This window comes from Rousettus aegyptiacus, unplaced genomic scaffold, assembly GCF_014176215.1.
Source record: "Rousettus aegyptiacus isolate mRouAeg1 unplaced genomic scaffold, mRouAeg1.p scaffold_m13_p_6, whole genome shotgun sequence".
Classification (NCBI taxonomy): domain Eukaryota; kingdom Metazoa; phylum Chordata; class Mammalia; order Chiroptera; family Pteropodidae; genus Rousettus; species Rousettus aegyptiacus.
Genome location: NW_023416309.1, coordinates 48083493 through 48104056, shown reverse-complemented (window position 1 = coordinate 48104056; position 20564 = coordinate 48083493). Strand labels below are relative to the sequence as shown.

General features: G+C 42.0%; 1 protein-coding gene across 6 annotated transcripts in view; it reads right to left on the bottom strand.

Moving 5' to 3' along the window:
• Positions 1-20564, bottom strand: part of VTI1A (vesicle transport through interaction with t-SNAREs 1A) — a 319856-nt gene that overhangs the window by 53587 nt on the left and 245705 nt on the right. Inside the window, exon 9 of one of the 6 annotated variants that reach the window (XM_036222043.1) lies at positions 15126-15371. The exons of the other annotated variants lie outside the window; for them this stretch is intronic. Within the exon in view, the coding sequence (XP_036077936.1) occupies positions 15353-15371 (19 nt within the window). The 3' untranslated portion in view covers positions 15126-15352. Of the gene's footprint in view, positions 1-15125; positions 15372-20564 lie in introns of those variants that run through there. 6 annotated transcript variants of the gene reach the window in all.

The following is a 20564-nucleotide window of genomic DNA, read 5'->3' as shown; positions in this document are numbered from 1 at the left end:
ATAGATATTCTATGTAATGGTTTGAGGAGTATTTAATGATATGGAAAATGCTCACATATGTCAAGTGGAAAAAAGTAAAAAAATACAACTCTGTATGATTTTGTAAAACACAAAAATAAAAACACGAGATTGGAAGAAAATATATCTAAATGTTAGAATGGGTGTTTGGTGGTGATGAGATTATGAGTAATTTTTATTGCCTTCTTATATTTTTCTGTATATGATTAATTTTCTTTGGAACATGATTTTTATATTAAAGTGCCATAAAAAGGAAAACAGCAGCAAAGGAAGAAAAAATGAAAGCAAAAGAGAGACACTGCTTTTCCTCAAGGAGCTTAAAATTTACTGAGGAAAGTGAGCAGGCTGTGTCTGGAGGAGTTACCCCGGCCCTGCGCTCCCCCTGCGCCTGGTTCTTCCTCCTCCCAGCACCGTCACATCACGTGACAATTGTGTCCCTGACAGGTTCATGCCTGACTGAGGGTGGGGCTGTGCCACCCTCGTACCCACAGCACCTGGCGGGGCGCTCACACATGGCTGCCTCTCAGTGCATATTTTTGGCTTAATGAATGAATGATTTAGGTCTCACCTCCCCAGCCAAGCTAACGGTACCTCGAGGGCAGGGCTCACATCAGATGGTAGTGTGTTCGAATTTCCCTGAACAAGTATTGGGCATATATAGTAGCTGCTTAATAAAGCCTTGCTTGTCTGATGGGGATTCACAGCCAAAGGGAGCTGAGAGGACCCAGCCCCCCGGAGGCCCCTCCCAGAGCTCGAGCACTGTTCTGAGCCGGTGTGCCCATCTGTAAGAGCCACAGGGGACTCGAGGTGATTCTGTGTGCCGAGAGAGGCAACTCGGATCTTTATCTGCAGAAGCACTCATGCCTTTACTCACGGCACCGCCCCACCCCTTTTGGAAAAAAGATCGATAAGCATAATGATGATGTTTTAATGAGCTTAACTGCACATTCCTTATGTTCTTGCAGAATTGCCAAGCAGCTACTTCAGCACCCAGCAGTCTACTTGTAATAACTTTCCCCCGCTTTCTTTATGCCAGGGCGCATCATTATTCTCGCGGTAATTCGGCTCTCTCTCCCTCCCTCCCTCTCTCTTTTTCTCGCTTTTTTTTTTTTTTTTTTTCTCTTTCTGGGAATTACTCTAAATGGGTATCTTTGAAAGGAGGATGGCAGGCTGCTTTTGGTACAGTACTTACCAAGAACCCTTTCATCAAAGAAGCCCTTGTGAGCATGCTCTGGACGTGAGCCAATCAGATCATCTCGCTGTCTGTTTCTGAAGAAAAATCTGACCCCGGTATGCGAGTCAAGCCAGAGTCTGCAGACAGGCTGACTGCACTCCTAGGCCAACCTGTCTTAGCCGACTGAAAAAATGCTGAAGGGAAAATTACCTGTTTGGCTCCAGACGGAATTAACATTCTTTTTTTTTTTTTTTTTAAATATATACACACAAGTATGTTTATTATTTTTTGTTTAAAATTGTTTGCCTATCTAATATATTCATTAATGTTATCTGGTCAGTACTTGAAACATTCTGAAATATGTGCAAATGCAATAAAGCTACAAGGCCTGGAGGCAAAATAAGATAAATTTTCTAATTAAATGACAGAAAACTGTTTTGGGATTAACGAATGGTGGTTTTGTGATCTGTTTACAGGCGCTGCTCCGTTGCAGGGCCATTTGGTCCATGTCCAGGGCCGGGTGGGTCACAGGGCCTGGACACTAAACGCCCCAGCCCCTCCACTAACCCTGAAAGCACGCTCCACCTTGAATCGAATACTGAAGGTGGATCACGTGGCCCAAGCCGTGGGAGATGCTGGCTCCTTCTCAAACCGCGTGGGGCTCAGCTCATCTATGGACAGTCCACTTTTCTAAGTGGGCATCTTACTGTCATGGGTAATAAAGAATTCTGAGTAAACGTATCTTCTGCACGAAGCCCACAAAACATCTTACCGTCTCTTCAACCCCCAGCTCCCCAATCATCCTAAGAATACCTTTTTGATATTTCTAGATGATTCTAGGAAAAGGTCATAATTGAGAGTTATGTTTTATAGTTGCTATTTGAGAAAAAGCGGTGCCATGTTTCCTCTTCTAGACCTATTCTAGAGTGCTGCCCACCTCTTCCTCCCCAAACCCAGGTGGTGTGGCTGGCGCACACACAGTGTGCCCCCTGCATGCTGCCAGGGCACCGAGACAGAGAAGACATGACCTTTGCCCTCAAGGACAGGGTCTGGACGCCTCTCTTCCTGGTACCATCAAGATTAGTTTGAATGCTTAAAAATAACAACAGTTTGGAATCACTAACGTCTTAATGGTGGCACTATGTATAGGTGATAGAATTATCGTGCATGTATTTTTTCTTTGTACTTTTCAGTATTTTCCAAAATTTCTACAGTGAACCTTAACTTCTGTAGGTATGAAGTGTGCTTTGAAAAAGGGACTTCTTGGGAGCACTGAACAGGCACATTCCTGAATTACATGGAGCGGACTCTGGGCCAGGCAACATCCAGTAATGGGAGGAGGGGGTCTGAATCAGAAGGGGAGAATTTTAATGAGCAGGGCAGCTTGAGTGTCACAGCTGGCTTGGGCTACATCCCTGGAGTGTTAAATCAAGTAATAACAAAAATATGACTGTGTTTTACATTTGAGATTTCATAACTTCCTGAGACGTAAACAGTCCCTTCCCCCTTGGTCGTCCCCTCCTAAAAAATGTCTGTGTTCTTGCATTTGGTTCGACTTTTCTCCGAAGTTTTTTTGGTCTATGCAGAAGTGCAGTACCCCAAATAGAGTGCCAGTCCTATTTTCTCTGGGGGCCTAGCTTGCATGTTTATTAATAATGGGCTACATCAAATCACGGGAAGATGTTTGTGTGCTCTCTCTGCCTGGCTGCTAGATTCCTACCTGTGCTGTGTGCAAGAATTCTTCGTGTTACAGTGTTAGACTTGACCCTGGAAAGGACACATGGAAATTCTCTGATGCTTTGATTCACTCTGACCTAAAGGGTTTCTTCCTGGGAGGATTTGCTCTCTCTTTTATAATCCCCATGAAGTCATGGATAAAGGCTGAAATCGAGGCTTTCCCATCCATAAGAGAATGAAATACCAAATTCTTTTCATATAATATATTTGCAGAGAATAATCTTACTCCGTTCATGGGTAGGCAGAACATAAATCTGGGGAGGGGGGAAGTATATTTTTGCCCTTGCATAGTCTCTTTTCCCATACCAAGGGAAAATAGCTAATTTTCATCACCGAATTATATTTCTGAATGACTAACGGAAAAGATGATGGAAAAAATTCCTTGCAAATAGTGCATGACATGCTATAAAACTATTAGATGAGAGTAATCATAGGTTTGATCTCAACAGCAAACAATTACTCTGAAGGGAAAATGCTCACTTTTTTGAGCAGAATAAACTCTTTCTATGATTTGAATACTGTCTACCATCCAGAGAACAATAACTCTGAAAAAAAGAAAAAAGTCCAACTCATTCTGTTTCCAAAGCTGAGAGAAGTGGCTTGAAGATGTTTGTTCTTTCTGATTATGGGATTAGCAGTTATATTATTATATCCAAAAAAGTGAAGATTCTTGGTTATTTCTCTCATGTACATAAACCCGGTGAAGGAATTCTTTTTGCAGAAATTAAGGTGTAAGCCTAACAGGTGGCCGGTCATACAGTTCGCTCTGTGTATGTTACAGGTAGAAGGTCCACTTTTGCCATCTTAGGGTCCTGTTCATGTAATCTTACCTTTTTAAAAGGTGAGTTTTTCAACAGATGACTACATGTGATTTAATTTATAAGAAATGTTCTATAAAATACACATACAAATCAGGGGGGGAAATCCTTTTCCAGGCCACATGTCTAACTTACTGATTTGTAAAATATGGTTTCAGAGTCTGCAAACTAGAGGCCTGTATCGCACGCATGCACATAAAAAAAAAAAGTAAGTGTGTGTGTGGGGGGGAAAGTCCATGTTAAGTGCAATAAAGGACAAAAAAAAAAAAAAACAAACAAATAAGTCTGCACTGTACCCAAAGGAGAGACTGCCAAACCACCACAACCCCCATGAAATGGAATGTAAGGAGATAAACAGCAGAAAAACAACCGGGCACCAGAGTTCTTTCTCTGCAATACACCGATGTTGGGGTTGGAGAGCCGGACTCAGAGAACAACCCATGGTGTAGTAAGTGGAGGAAACATTTCATCCTAAAGTTGTCCTTCACCTACCTAAAGCAAGAGGGCCGTAGAGAACCCTGGCTGCCGTAGCACGGGAAGAAATATACTATTAGCGGGCATTTTCCCAAAGAACAGTCCCACTGAGGGAGACCCACACCTTCAGCATTTCCCAAGATTCCTCACATAGCACCAAGGTCAGAAGGACGACATCTGTGCGCACCGTGGCTGGGAAACTTGGGACCCTCCGTCGTCAGGACGGTGACTGTTTCGGAGCAGTCGATGGTGCGATTCAACAGCAAGAACCGGGAAGGGACACGGGGGAGGATGGGAGGGCAAAATGGAGCCAGCGTGACAACAGAGGAGGAGGCTCTGCTCGGGGCTGGGCTCCATCTGGACAGCTCCTGACCTTGGGTTTCGCCACAGCTCAGCGCGGACGGATGGGTAATCAACACCCGTGAACTCATAATTGCGTAGGATGGATTCTCTGTACCTGTTTCCAGTTTCCAGTCCTTTATGTGACCTATGCATATAGTCACGTCTACACTATGACTTTGGTCTTCTCCACCTGAGAAGAGAGATCTGCCTTCTCTCTGAATTCTGAGTTAAAAGAACTCTTCAGTAGTGAGATGTACCTGGTCCCTGACTGGATAAGACTGGGTAAATCACAGCCCTTAGAGAACGCTGCCCAACCTCTGCCCACTCTACCGTCATGAAGACTCATTGCTGAGCAAAGGAAGCACGGGCTGCCACCTCCTGCAAGGGTTATATACCTTCAAGCGACTGCATAACCAATGCGTAGTTAGAGATCAACTCCTCGCTTTGCAGGTATGTGGTATTAAACGCATCCTTTCTTGCAGCTTGCTTTTGGTACCACTCTAAAACTGTTATCACTAGGTTGGCACTTGGGAGTTCCAGACTCTCATTCTAGTTTTAATAGAGAGATGGACAATTTTAATTCTTTTATTGATCTTATTTATAAAGGTGACTATAATTACCCCCAATGAGACTATAAATTTTAGAAGGCATGAACAATATTTTAAATGATGTCTTAATGTTCTCCTATAATGCCTACTGGGGCCTGAATAGTTTGTTTTAAAGTCGCACCTCCCTATCTCTCTGGATCATATGACGATAAGACAACCGCTCTGCCTCTTGAGCTATTCAGAAGAGAATGTGTTCCTCTACCTGCCTCACTCCATATCAATATCTCTTCCCCACTTTAAACATCTTTCATGAGCTTTCAAGGTACACACTTCACTGCCACATATAAAATTGGTCAATGCTAATTAAATCGCAAAAGGCTTTGCCCTAACAATTCCAATCACACCATTAAGTGCAATTAATGAAATAAATGAGATAAAAGAAATAGTTACCGGAATTCAGCCTAAGTGTTCCAACAGGAGGCTAAGAGGACCTGTATTAAAAATGTTTACATACGACCAATCAGGCTTTCCTCTTGGTGGTGTGGTTAATCAGACTCTAGGAAATCACCCCAGGGAGGCAGCAGGCTGGACAGAAAAGCAGTGGTTGACCAGTTGGAGCTTAAAGAAGGTCACGTGCATGTTAGCAGATCACAAACTCATGGGTTACTCTTGCTTTCTACGTACCCCTCCTGGTAAGGTGCAGCCTGCTTTGCTGGGCATTCTTTCCCATTTCTAGGCTGCTCCTGATAAACATTACAAATGGACTTCAACCAGATAACTACATTGATGAGAAATGAGAGCCTGGTGCTTCCAGGCCGGGCCCTGCACAGAGCTGGCTTGGTCCAACGTCTTATAGCTATCCCCCTGCACAGTTAGTTACCTGTGTAAAACTAGCTCTTGGTAGAAATGGTCCTTAACCTGTTTGAGATCTGGCCATCTCTCACCGAAACAATACGGGACTGAAATGAGCTTTCCTCATAGCTTAGGCAGAAATACAAATTGTTTGGCTTACTCGGTGTTTGAACGAAGCCTGGACTGAACGCTTCCAGACAGGCCATCCACGCTGTGGTTCACCCCTGTTGTGTGATGCCTTGCCAGCCTCACCCCGCATATTTATGGGACCCGCCTGCATCCACGGGCATCTGACCTCTGGTCTGGAAGTGACGGTGGGCCCTGTGGGGTCTTTTCTCAGTAACTATTGATCATTGCTATCTTCTTTCTACATGATTAGCCAACCAGCAGGGAGTTAATTATTGAGCACCTACTGTGTGTCTGCAATTCGAGATGCTGGACTCACAGAGATGAGTGAGGCCACATCCTTCTGGAAGCTTGTTCTCTCGTCCATGCCCTGGCATGTCGGTGCTCTCTCCGCCAAAACACAGACCACATTCTTAGCTAATCTTTCTTCAATCTTTACACAGAAAGCGACCACAATCTTAATTCTTTTGTCTCCCCTCAAAACATAAGCGCTTTACACCAAACATCAGTTTAAGCAGTGACATTATTCTACAGGCCTACGAAGCCTTCCATATCCACACTGACAGCTCAGACAGATGAAACTGGGGGCAGGGAGAGGAAACAACCCAAATCTAGGAGTCAGGAGAAAAAGAAGAGAACAAAACACATGTTCATACACTCGCCCTCAACCACAGGGGAAAACCAGTTGGGAAACTTTCATTTTCTTCTCAAACGACTATTTAATCCCATGTGATACGTGTGTCTATGGAAACCCTCCTTATCTCGAAGATAGCGAGGTACGAAAGGCCGCTGTTGCCATGGAACAAGCAGTATTTGCTTTTTTATTCTATTGCACAATATCTAATTACAGAGACCTTGATAAAATTATGCATTCCTAAACACAAATTAAGGCCATTCTACAGGAGCCTTCATGTACATACTTTATTTGTCAAATTTCATTAAAAACAAAAATCAAGGGTGACTTTGGGATAAGCAGTCTAACCAGACTCAGCCTCTTCCAAGACAGAAATTTTCTTAAACCTGTAGTTGGGGCTGCTGGAGTGTTCTGGGTGAAAGGTCATTTCATTTATTCTCCCATGAAAGCCTAAGTTGAAACTCTAAAGCCCTTTCTCCCGTTGGAATGTTGCACAAAACACATATTTAAAAATCAGACTCTTTGTTTCCTTTTGAAATACAACAATCAATTTAATAGCATGGAAGGCTGAGCTGCTCTTTTGAAAAGATAATACGCTACAAATACAGTTAATGCTCCTTCCCTGGTAGGTATGCTTCTGCCCGTGTTTCTGTAGTATGTTTTTACAACATACTATGCATCTATAAACATGTGCACTATTTTTAACATGATACTCTACATGTAGAACTTTGAAAATTATCTTTTGAGGAGGCAGCATTATATCTCCAAGATGCATATATGTGTATGCGTCTGTGCGATTCACTTCACTGTTGTATGCATTTTATTTTATTGATGATGACATTTATGTTTTTAAATTCCCATTATTCTAATGTTGCAAGGAACGTCATGGTACAAGTCCTTTTGTCAATATCTGTAGGGATTTTTCTTAGTCTTCAAATAGGAATGTAACTAACTTTAAGAGAAGCAATTTCTAGATCCCTAACTTCTATATATATTATTTGCTAAGACCACGTCTGACAATATGCCTGTGATACGAGATTCATGCCAGCTCTTCTTCACCACTGTCTTTCCTCGATGGCCTTCGCCCACCTTGCTAAGTTGCTTGCCCTGGGATGTAAAAAACTCCACGGTGACAAATTAAGAGACAATATGAGCTATTGCTGTAAGCGGCGACTCCTTCAATCAAGAACCACACGCATCCCTGTCGTGAAGCCCAGCGTTCAGCTTGTGTGGGGATTGTCTGAGTTCAGATATACGGTTGAGTGGAATAGCGCATGCTTTGACAATTTTTGTCCATCGAAAATGTAATGGTTATCAATCTGTCCCATCTCCTCTTATTTTCAAAGCATGCAGCTTTCTTGAGTCTTGTGAGGATGAAGCAAAGAGAGTGTCAGTGAGATGTACAGATGGCGGCAGCACCTTATCCCCCCGACACGACAAATTCGCAGAGAGTCTGAAGTCCTATGTTCTACACATCTACTAGCTGTCCACCTAGAAGCAGAATTAGAATTTAGAAGTGATACAGTTGTCTTAGGGACACACACTAACACGGTTATTTAAATTGAGAAAATGAAGTCACACTTGTTCCATCAGAAAATGAGTCTATTTTGGTTGTGTGGTTTGACAGTGAAGACTGGTTTTGCTAATCGGGTTTTACACTGAACGTTTCCATAATTTGAATGAGCTAAATCTGTTGCTCCAAGATTTTGATAAGAATATATCTACAGCATATAAGATAAATGCATTTCCTAAAATAAGATTCTATTGGCAAAGATGGATTGATGTGAATAATGGTTTGATCTTCCCCAACTCTTTCCAAGTATATTTAGTTCGACAAGATTCCTCAAAGAGAAAAAGAGCAACGAGTGTCACTTTTGTGAAATCCTAGTCCATGTGTATAGTCATCTAGGACACTTTGCTTTCAGGACAAGCAATACAGAATTCGCTGGGCAATCTCCCTGCATCTCTGCTGAGGAATATAAGTCTGGAGAAAACTCGATCGGCTCAGCTAGGATGATAACACGTATTACTGCAGATGAGTCACCAACTGTAGGAATAAAACAGTTTATTTAAATAGCTCTTTTATTGCTATACACTGAGAATCTAACCATCTGAGGAAAAAAGGGCACAGCCTCTCCCGGTAGTCGTTCTTTTCGGTATATTCCTGAAATGCCACCCCAAATGGGATCCCAGGACGACTAACCTGACATGCAGGATTTAGGGTGTGTTATGGAAGGTTGCCGCTGGATGGGTGACGCTGCCGTTCGGCAGGCACGTCATCAGCCTCCGGTAGGAGTGGCTTAGCAGGAATCTTAGTGCTGGTGCCTCCATGACTGGAACCCTAGGTCTGGGCATTGGGCTGCCACTGTGGCCTACACCTGGGCCGTGTGGACATGGCTGCCCCTCCTGAGAACTTTTCAAAAACTTTCTGGTGGAGTTTTTAATGTGTAAATGGGTTTTAGCTCTCAAGGGGGTAGCACCTTGACCTCAGATACTTACAGTAACCTGAGTTTGCCAGAAGGATGCAACCACACTCTCCTTAACCATCACTGAGGCTTCCTTTTACACAGCCCGGGCCTCCAAGCAGGGGTGGAGAAGAATCAAGCATATATCAAGGCTTTCAGGGCTCAATAAATATTTATTTTGCCCCTTACCAATATTCTCTTCTAGGTACCCTAAAAAATTAGCTCAGAAGGGTATTTGTGGTAGATGATTAAAATAGCCCTTGTTTGCTTTACGCATACTAGAGAATAACATCCAGAGAGTTTCTCAAAGCACTCCCCCTGTTGTGGGACCTGTTCAGAGAGGCAGCGTGAGTCCTGAGCAGGGAGTCGGGGATAGGACGAGCTGGACCTTTCCGTGTATAACAGAACTGGTGAGTGTGCAGGCTTCCAAGTCTGGCTGCCTTGGTTCAAATCTGGCCTCCACCACTTGCTGGCTGTGTGGCTGGGCTGGGTAAATGGCTGAGTTTCCCTGAGTCTCATTTTCTTCATCTGTGAATTGAAACCGCCTCAGACAGTTCTTGTGAGGCTTGAATGAAACGAGCAATGTAAATAAACTCAGCTCAGGGACTGGAGCATAGTTAGTAATAAAATAGTATTATTACTATATATTTTTTATCATGTCACCTTACGTTTCAGGCATATTAGAGAGATTATTCCACTGACTTATTTAGGAGAAAAATTAGCACATACGCAGTCGAAACTGTTATTCATGACAGCAATACATGCCGAGTTGTCTTTCTCCCTAGGAATTTTTTTTTCCATTATAAAATGGAAAGCCAAATCAAATTTGCTCAGCTAATTTTGGCCTGAGAGGTGTACTTAGGACCCTCAACATGAGCCTTACAGGTTAGGCTTATCAGTTCACACTTGTTTGTGTGAAAAACTCCTTTCCTATCACTGCTCCTGCCACTTCCCTTATCCTGTCTTTCTTCTGGAACAAGTGGACTTGCAAGATACTTCACCCCCGGTTTGGCAAACACACTTGTTCTGTGAGAGAGAGAGTTCCACCCATGGGCACAACCGCGGCTGCAGACGTGGGAAGGCTTATCAGAGAAAGCCTTTCTTCTGCAGGTGCCGGGGCATTGAGGGCAGGGCCCCTGCTGGCCGTCCTCTTCTCATTGGGACCGTCCCATCGTTTACCAGCTATGGCTCTTAGGGGCACAGGATAAATGTAAGAAGATGCCACTGTATTTATCATCTCGGACTGAGAAACATCCCCAGCTGGATGAGGAGCAACATGATTTTTAGAACATGGATGGAGTAGAGGCAGCGAGTTTTATTTCATGTACAGTTATCTGAAATTCTATACACCACGATAATCTTTGTTTCAAATGGAAGTTAAATTCTGGAGTCTTAAAGGAAGTCGGCCCAAGGGTGCTCAGAAACGTGACCAATCTGTTTCCAGATGTGGATGCCCATTTTTTTGTGTGTGTGTGGAGCAAGTGTTGACCAATGGCTAGATGTTCGGTGCTAAGCTAGGCTAGGGAAGGGAAAGTTTTTGTAAAATCAGACGTGAATTAACATAATAGATAAGAGCTGGGCCTCTAAAGACGGGGTTCACTTCCTAGCTCTGTCACTTGCTACCCGAGTGATGTCGAGCAAGTTTCCACAAAGTGAATGCAGCTTCTCAGCTCCCTTAATAGCTTTCGGGGTCAGTCTGTCACTTGTCTGGGTTCCTTCCTAGGCCCTGGGGAAGTCCCTAGAAATATGTTCACTTCATCAAATACCTTGCACAAATTGTAAAAATAGAATAAATCAATGGTAATCCGTTAGGACCACTGTCTTCTCTTGACTCCAACTTCTCCTTGTGTTGGGTAGCACTGGAGGGACCGTGGACAATTCTGGGATCCAGCCAAGAGAAAGCTGAGTTAGGGATGACTTACTTTGGATGCAGTGGGATATGTTTATATGTTTCGGTCATTTCTGTGTTTGGTTAAATTACTGTGAGCTGTCCTGGGCTGGGCAGCAGCATATCTGGTGTTGGGACTTGAAGGGGCAGGGTCAGAGGTCATATGACCATGTCTTAGAGCACCTGGCACTGCACCTATGTGGGAGGAAGAGAAAATAAGTGTATGGAGCCCCAGACTAGTCTGTGGGAAAAAGTACTTCCAAATCCTACAGCTCATATCTGGAAAAAAAGTGAGAAGTATTTCCATTTGACAACCATCTTAAAAATTTATATGACACGACTAATATTGAACTGTAAGCAAAAAGAAGTTCAAAAAAATACTTTCAATAATAAAAAAAAAAAAACAAGCTTTGCTCAGTCATGTTAGAGAAAAGATTGAAATATCTTTCTATTCTCTCCATAGAAAATACCATGAAATAATTGTCATATGAAGAAATGACCAAAGAATATAGAGGAAAAAAGTATTATAACTGTGTGTCAAGCAGTTGATTAGTATACTGATGTGATTTTTCTGGACTTTGTGGTGTAGGTAGTATTGCCCCGATTTAAAATTTTTGTTGTACTTTCTTTCTTGACCTAAACGAACATTAACTTTTGTAACTAATTTTGAATTTAATCTCCTGTCATTGAGGCTACTGAGAAGTTACTTAAACCATACAAGCTTCAGATCCCAGAAACATGAATCTGCCCTTGGATATCTCAGTTTCCTGTGAGGATAAAATGAGATGGATTACGTAAAGTGCAGCCTCTGCAGTATAGCCAGTAGTGAGATTTTAACCCCATACATACATGCTTTTGACAAGAGACTGGTGGTTGAATTGGAAAGGGTAGAGAATCGAGGTAGGGAAGCCAATTCTGAGTCTAAGCCAATGTACTAGACCAGAGAAGATGCGAGCTTGATTTTAGCTTCCTCTGGTAACGTGCGACAGACATCGATCTCTCTGCTATGAGGCTAACCGTAGAAAACTGTCACTTTTGAAGTTGGAAAATAATTGAGTTATCGCCAACTTCTTATGGTTCAAATGTTTGGGATACAAGAAATTCAAACCAGCGAAGGAAAAGTGCACTTCCCCTTCATGAGAATATCACGTCTCTTTCCTCTCACAGGGCAGGTCCCCACATTTCATCTGGGTTTCCTTGGAGTGTTGCAGACTTGGTGTTATATATTTCTCCTGAGGCTGAACAGGAGCTTCATCTGTATTTATAAAATATTAATTCTTAAGCTTGAGTTGGGAAGAAGGATGTTCATTATAGTACATCCTATATTTTTTATTTCTGAAATATTTGACTAAAAACGTATATAACGGAAGTATTTTTTTTGTTTTTTAAAGAAGATACTCTTGTGAGATCATGGAGAGGCAGCAGAAACTTCGCTGTGGTAGGAAGTTCATGAATCTTGGGTTTGCCACCCAGAATTTAAAGCCAAACCTCCAGAGAGCCTGACTTTGCACAGACAGAGAGGGTTGAGTGTGAAAAAATCTCCCCCACCTCGAGAGTATGTGGAACGGCGTGCTGGCCAGCTGGGGAGGAAGTGAAATGGCTCAGCAACACGAGTCGAGGATGTCGTCGTCGTTAACAGTTAATGGTTACCGCACATTGACAACTTGCAAGGAGAAGCCACATGGCATGGCAGGTTAGCTCGGTCCTCACCCAAGCACACAGCCAGCCGTAAAGGGGATGACAATCCTTTTGTTACAAATACCTACAGACGACTGATGAAATAATGAAATAAATAAAAAGATTACCGAGTGAGTCATCTCTGGCAAGTAGTAAACATTCTCAGGCTGACACATTTCATCTTGTGTAAGAGTTAACATGAATAAAGATGATTTGTAATGGGGTCTGCACATTGTTTCAGAGGAACGAACGTTCATAGAGTTTATGGTGGGATGGTAAATTTAACCTCTGAGTCCCAATAATGTTCTGTTTTCCAGATGAGCTCAAGGCTTGTCATATTCTAGATGTGGAAAGCATAAATGGTATTATCTTTGTATATACAAATAAAAACCAATTCATTTTCCAAACATTTAACTCATTCAGGAAGACACACACACACCCACGAATAGATCCCAGCTAAATCAACAATGTTAGCAAAGCTCTTTTCGCTTATCAAATCAGGATATATTAGGTTCAATAAAGGTGCATGACTTATAAATCTACAAATAAACAGCAATTTTCCTAAGTAGCATTTTGATTTATCATCTGAAACTACATTTCCTGTTCATTCATAATGGCTTTTTGTAACTTTCCCCTTAAATAAAAGAAAGCAGTACATTTGTGAACAAAAATATCTCAATAAACTATATTCTCTAGACTATAAAAGAACTACATTTTCTTCCTGGGAAAATGATCACAGGACAGAAATGCTGACTACAAACCTTTCTCCATGATATTTTTGAAGAAATCTTAGAGACTCTGTAGTCTTAGAGACTTGACATACTGAAAGGAGATCCGTATAAAACACCAGAATTAAGTCTACTTGTCGTTTACTGCAAACCATTCAGCATCCTCTAGTCCTGGATTATTTCAATCCACTTGTGGAATCATCATCTCAAATCCACCTGTCTACTTCACCATACGAGAAGGAGGATTTCTCATGCCCTACAAATGGAGCCACATCTCAAAACTGAGTTTCAGGCTCCCCAAAGCCTCGACCCTTAGCAACTTCGATAATCTGACCTGGCTATGAAGACTAGGAAGCTGGGGTTCTCTATCAGGCTGTTTACTTAACACATGTCACATCTAAAATAAGGACGGCTTTAGCTGAAAAAGCAAAGTCATTTATAAGTGTGCATTTATAAGGGCAAAAGTCAAGGCAACTGTGCTAACCACTTGTCAACTTATTTAGAGGAAATTGTGTAATCAACTTAACATACCAGTTAGCCTTTACCTGCGGGGTCAAGCTCGGAGTTCCTGTATGTCACCACACGGGCCTATTAATCACTGTGCAGGAAATTCCACATTTTTCTTTAGATTAAACTATAGAAAGTGGAGTGCGAACAGAATCTAGAGTCGATTTCCTATTCGTTTCTTTGTTTCTTTTGACCTGGGGTTGATGTTTCATGATTTAAAAAAAAATTTTGACTTGCTTGCTACAGAATTTAAAATAGGCTCAAAATGATAGATTTCAATATACATTGCTAAAGGGGGTTTGATCGCACAAAGGTAAATCTAGGTATTTGATGGCTGAGTGCCAACTTACTGCTGTAGATTCCAACTAGAGATAGAAAGTGTTGACACTGTTGAACAAGTAACAGATCTTTCATTCCAGGAAAAAAAAACAAAAAACAAAAAACGAGGGTATAAGCTATTATATTTAAAACCATTTCCCCTCTTTCTCATGCTGTCAAAAAAATTCAGATATGTGATTTTTGAAGATATTGTAATTTGAGCATGATTTTCTTTAAAAAAGTCACCTTCGAATACCTTTAAAACTTTTACCCCAAAATGTCTTCATTTTGCTTTCATTTTTAAACAGCTTCATAGTTCATATACCATGCAATTTACCCACTTAAAGTATATAATTAAATGGTTTTCAGTATGTTCACCAAGTTGTATGACCATCGTCACAATCAATTTTAGAAAATTTTCACCTCCCAAAAAGTCCCATATTCGTTAGCAGTGCTCCCCATTTCCCCTGAAGCCCTCTACCCTTAGGCAGCTACTAATCTACTTTTGTTTCTAGAGATTCGCCTCTTCTAGACACTTCTTACAAATGGATTCGTGATCTTTTGTGTCTGGCTTCTTTCACTTAGCATGTTTTCAGGGTTCATACAGGTTGTATTAGTATTTCGTTCCTTTTAATGGCTGAATAGTATACTTCATTTTATTTATCCATTCATCGGTTGATGAACATTTGAGTTGTTTCTACTTTTTGAGTATTATGAATAGTCCTGCTATGAATATTCATGCGCAAGTTTTTGTCTAAACATGTATTTTCATTTCTCTTGGGCGTATGTATATATGTGTGTGTGTACACACACACACACACACACACACACACACATACATATACACACCCAGGAGCGGAAATGCTGGGTCATATGGTAGCTCCACGTTTATTATTTTGAAGAACTGCCATGCTGCTTCCTAATGTGGCTATGCCATTCGACATTCTTATGAGCGGTGTATGAGGCTCCTGATGTCTCCATATCCTTGCCAACACTTGTTACTGTCTTTTTTATGTTAGCCATCCTAATGGGTGTGAGGTGGTACTTCACTGTGGTTCAAATGTCCTTTAAAGAAAACATTCAGAGAATTTCTGTATTGTTTCCCCATTGTCAGTACTACAGATGACAACCGTTCTATGGTTGTGGTATCCTGTACAGCAGACAGGATGGAAAAAGGGTCGGAAACATGAACAAAGTGCATTAGAAGACGGCTAAGAGACTTGGGATGAACAATATTCTGAAGTTCTATTTAAAAACATAAAATGACTAAACCATTCCCAAAGGCCATTCAAAGCTGCAAATTCTTTTATTGCTGTTTGGCACCTTCTCTGCCCGATTTACTTCAGGAGAGGAAACTCAGTCTTAATTGTAACGTACAACTTTCAATAATGATTAAGTTTGCGTCAAGGAGCCATTTGTAGCAACTGTTCTATTTGAGTAGCTTCCACGCTTACATTTCTACTTTCTGGGGGCTTGGACCACAAGATAATCCCCCTTTGTGGATATTCCCACAGTTAACTCCGCACACATCTGGATGGCAGTTCAATAGTCCACTGTTATTCAAACAATTTGTAATCACACATACTCTGTGTCAGCTAACAAGCCAGGGTGTATGGCTTTTCAGTATTCCATAGCACGCAGCACGCACAATTTACAAATAAAATAAAAATCTACAGCAAAGACAACAGCACATTCTTCGTTGAATGGCTGAGTAAAAAGAGTGTCTCTGTTGAAAGACAAGACATCGCTTGTTATTTTGACGGTGAATAAAAAAGAGGTTCAGAAAACCATGCTTCATCTGGTAAGTCTCTTAACATGAGAAAGTCCCATATCTGTGGCACTGAAGAGTCTGGGGCCATATGTTTCTTTAAGCTGAGCTCGAAGCAGAGATGGACAAACGACCACCAGCAGCACCGAATGCAGCTGACAAAATTCTACAGGCTCGCCGGCCCTGGTCGTGGTAGACTGGGGGCGGTGGGAGGAGGGACATCCTCGCCACGGTCACTGGTTTTCTCATTGCTTTCAGCTGGGGGGACGTAGGGAAGGAAGAGTGGGTTCCACCCCCCAAGTGGCTGAGTAACAATTTTGGAAACAAAGGGTTTGATAAGGCCAGAGGAAGTGAAGTTGAGCTTGTCCTGAGGGGGGAAAAAAAAAAAGAACTGGGGACAGGCTCTCCACACGCAGAGCCACAGAGACCCCAGACAAGCCATTAAGGAGACAAGGTGGCAGAAACAGCATGCCAACCACCCATCATCACGGGGTAGGGAGGTGTCGGGAAATGCAACCAGGGGTGCAGCTCAGCGACACTCCCTCGGCCCCGTCTGGTTGACAGCAAGGTGGCCCCTGACGCTGAGAGGCTGCACGCATCGCTGGGAATCCGGGGCCTGCTCGGAGCAAGCTCAGGCCTTGGAACACAACTGAGGCCTCACTGTGGGACCGTCCAGCCAGGTCACTGCTTAATTCCGCAAGACTCAGGGACCAGATGATAAAGCTTTTCTTATCCACGTGGCTTCTCCCCCAGGCGTTTCCCACTGGCTTTATGCCCACAGTGCCCTGACTTAGCTCCTGGGCTCTGCTGAAAGCTTCTTACTAGAGGACGGCCCCAAGTCCAAGGTAAATACGGTTCTGTCATCTTGTAAATTCAACCACCTTGTAATAAAATAACCATTAAGATCCGATCCAGGTGGCTCACAAGAGAAACTGTCACTGTTTAATCAGGTTGTACTAGGGTGAAAAGATTGGTTTCACATTGAACTTCATGTCTCGATTACTCTCTACCCAGAAAATATTAATTTCTTTAATATTTCAAGTATCTAGTCAGCCCCCCCCCCCCACACAATTCGTCAGGCATTCTTTGATGTGCCAGGAACTGTGCAGAATCCTGGAGATATAAAGGAACAGGAATCACAGTCTCTGCCCTCAGGAATGTCACGGCCTCAGTGGAGAGCCAAGACTGCACAGAATAATCTATAATATGAACTAATAAATGTGAGATGGAGGAGAGTGAGTAGGCGCAGAGGAGAGAATGGCTTTTCTTCCTGAGGGAGCGCCCCAAAGAGAAGGTGATATTTAAGCTGGGCCTTCTGAGATGAGCTCTACCTAGCTGAAGGGAGGCCAGGCGGAGAGCACACCAGGGATGCCTTTGCCAGCGACCGCTCCGCTGGGCATGAAGCCGTCCCTGTGAGACAGCGAATCGGACTGGCCAGAAACCAGCTGAGGAATCTAAACTCCCTTCCCGTACCCCCCATTCTCAGTATCCCACTCGCCCCAGTCACCGGCAAGGGCAAGAAATGGATTGTGGGGCAGTGAATAACCCCAACTTCATTAACCCGACAGGACATTAATCCTGATCTCAGACATCTGTGGGCTTGCGGAAGGGCTGACACATCCATGCCCAGGTCTGGCTCCTGGGGGCAGGTCGCCATCTCAGCTCTCTCCCTCGTACAAATGGGAAGGCAACAATTCTATGGCTCAGGTATCAAACCAACAATTAGGAGGAAAAGCAAAAAAAGAGCTGCAAGAATAATGACTCAGCAACAGAAAATCATCAATTTATAAATTTTTTTTTTGATCTTCAAAAGTATGTCCTGAAAGGAAAGGCAGCCACAGATAGCTTTAATTTGCCAGATCACTGTAGGTCTCAGTGACCTTGACAGTCATCTTCACATGGATAAGTGCTCTTGTTCTATTTTGGAGGTACCACTGTGTTTCACACATAGAGGCTTTGCCTTAAGATCACAGAGCTGGATTGAGACCTTACATGCCGTCCCTGCCACCCTCAGGGAATGCGGGCTCCTTGCTCACAATGTGCCTAAAATACTGCATGCCCTGTCTAAGGCATCCCAGGGAACAGAAGATGGGAAAGAGACTTTCAGAATTCAGCCTTATTATTTTGCTAGAACATTTTCTTTCAGTTCATTTTTATCATTTTTTTTTTAGTTATCTCCTTATGGGACAGAAATGAATAATCCACATCTCATTGGAATTTTTCCTTTTAAAAATAATTGTCAACTATTGAGCAGGCTTCTCCTTTGATCATGATGGTATCACAGAGCTTCAGGGTGGGAAGGGGCCAGACAAGTCGTCTAGATCCACAGCACATTTGTTGCCAATATCCTCTAGGATAAGCATCCTTGACAAGTATGCAGGCACTGTATATATAAATATTCCCACCAACATCATCTCACTATGTATTTTCCACTCAGGGCAGCTCATTCAATGAGAAATTTCTCTCATCTTAAGTCACAATATGTATTCCAGTAATTTCCACCCAGTGTTGCTAGGTCAAACCTTTGGGGTCACAGCGACAGGTCTCATCATTTTTCTACAGAACGATCCTTGTGAAAATTGAAGAGAATTCATTATGTAGTACTTCTCACCATCTCTCACCTCTGAATGCACCCTAGGTTGGAGAAATGTCTCCAATTTTGGAATTTAGAACAGATTTTGGTTTCTTATCAAAGGAGTTGATTTTAGAGTCATGCCTTTCCTAACACGCAATTTCTGTTTTAACTCTGCTGTTTATCCCAACTAATATAACTTTATTCCTCCATTCATCCCTCTAATCTAGCTATTCAGCTTTCCACCCACCCATCCATCCATGTATCCATTTACCTACTATCCATCTGTCCGTCCGTCCGTCCGTCCATCCATCCATCCATCCATCCACCTCTCCAATACTTATTGAGATTCTACCATGTGAAAGGTACTATTTTAGGGGCTGAGTTTGAGTAGTGAACAATGAAAACAAGGTGTCTGTCCTTGAATAGCTTACAATCCAGGGGAGGCATCTTGTGATAATCAAGTAAATAAATGAAGACAGAGAATAAAGTATAAGATTATTAGGTAATGTGGTCAGGGAAAGCCTTTTTGAGGAGTGACATCAGGCTGAATCCTGAAAGAGAAGAAGGAGCCAAGCAAGTGAAGAACTAGAGAAAGAACATTCCAGGAAAATAGAATAGCAAGGGTCAAGTCTGAGCAAGTTGGAAGAAAAAGGATAATAGGAGATGGCGTTTGAGAGGTATGGAAGGGTCAGATTACATATACATATACGTATACGTATACATTTATTTGTTTGTTTGTTTGTTTTAAAGTGCACCACTCAGATTAGAGTCACTTGTAAATTTACCTGGACTTGCTTGTAGCAATGGCAAATGAAATTTGTTGATTCTCTGTCCATGTATATGTTGCTTTTCTCTATAATTTCAATTAAAAAGTGTCTTGCAATATATCAGTGGAATGTCATAGAGGACTCAATGACCAAAGCGACAAAATATGAATTTCAACTAAATTGCAGGATTCCTGAGCAGTCAAGGAAGAAGAGGGTATTTAAACGACAAGCCAGTTCACATAACTCAAGAACAGGCTTTGTATGTTTTAACCAATTACACCTCCTCTTCTAGTTTTTAACAGCTTTGTTTATGAAGCTCATATTGAAAGTCAAATGTTTATTACCATTTTTTGAAGGTGAGGTATGGAACTTGGCAAAGTATTGATTAATAACTCGTGGATGGCTGGTGTAGGAAAACCAGTTTTGAACTCAGCTGTAAACAATGCATCAGCACAGTGTTTCAGCTCTTTGTAGGCTCAGAGCTTGCCAATTTGTAATTAGTTGCAGATTTTCAATTACTTCTCGGCAAACAAAATAGTTTTCTTTGCATTGTTTACTTAGCATTTAATTTAAAAAGAATCCAATTGATTATTTTTGAAGACAATGAATTTGGAAGGTAGGGATAAAATAGACAAATTTTTGAGTAGCCCTACATCTGTATTTTTGTTTTAAGTGATATCAGGGTACAGAACTTGGCCTAAATTCAATCATCTCTAACACACAATCCCAAAATGCCTCCTGTGCAATTTGTCAAAAAGAAGATTTTTGGCAACTGCATATAAAACTCTTGAGATTTGTAATGAGGAACATAATCTGAGGAGGAAAAAAAGCAAAGTTGCATTTTCTGCTAATTGAAACTGATAAACCATTGTGAGTAACTTTAAATTCAATAGAAGATCAAAATAATTATTTTAAATGTTGGTCCTGTTTACTTTGCATCAGACTTGTTTTTGTTCATACTTTTTTTTTCCTGGGAGAAGAAAATTCAAGTAATTCAATAAAATATTTATTGAGGATCTAAACAGTGGTTGGAGCTAGAGATATTATTCAAGGAGTGAGGAAAGATTTCCGCCCTCAGGAAGGTCGGAGTTTAATCTGCCTTTTGACCCAGCTATTGCACTTCCGGGTATTTATGCGAAGAAAACCAA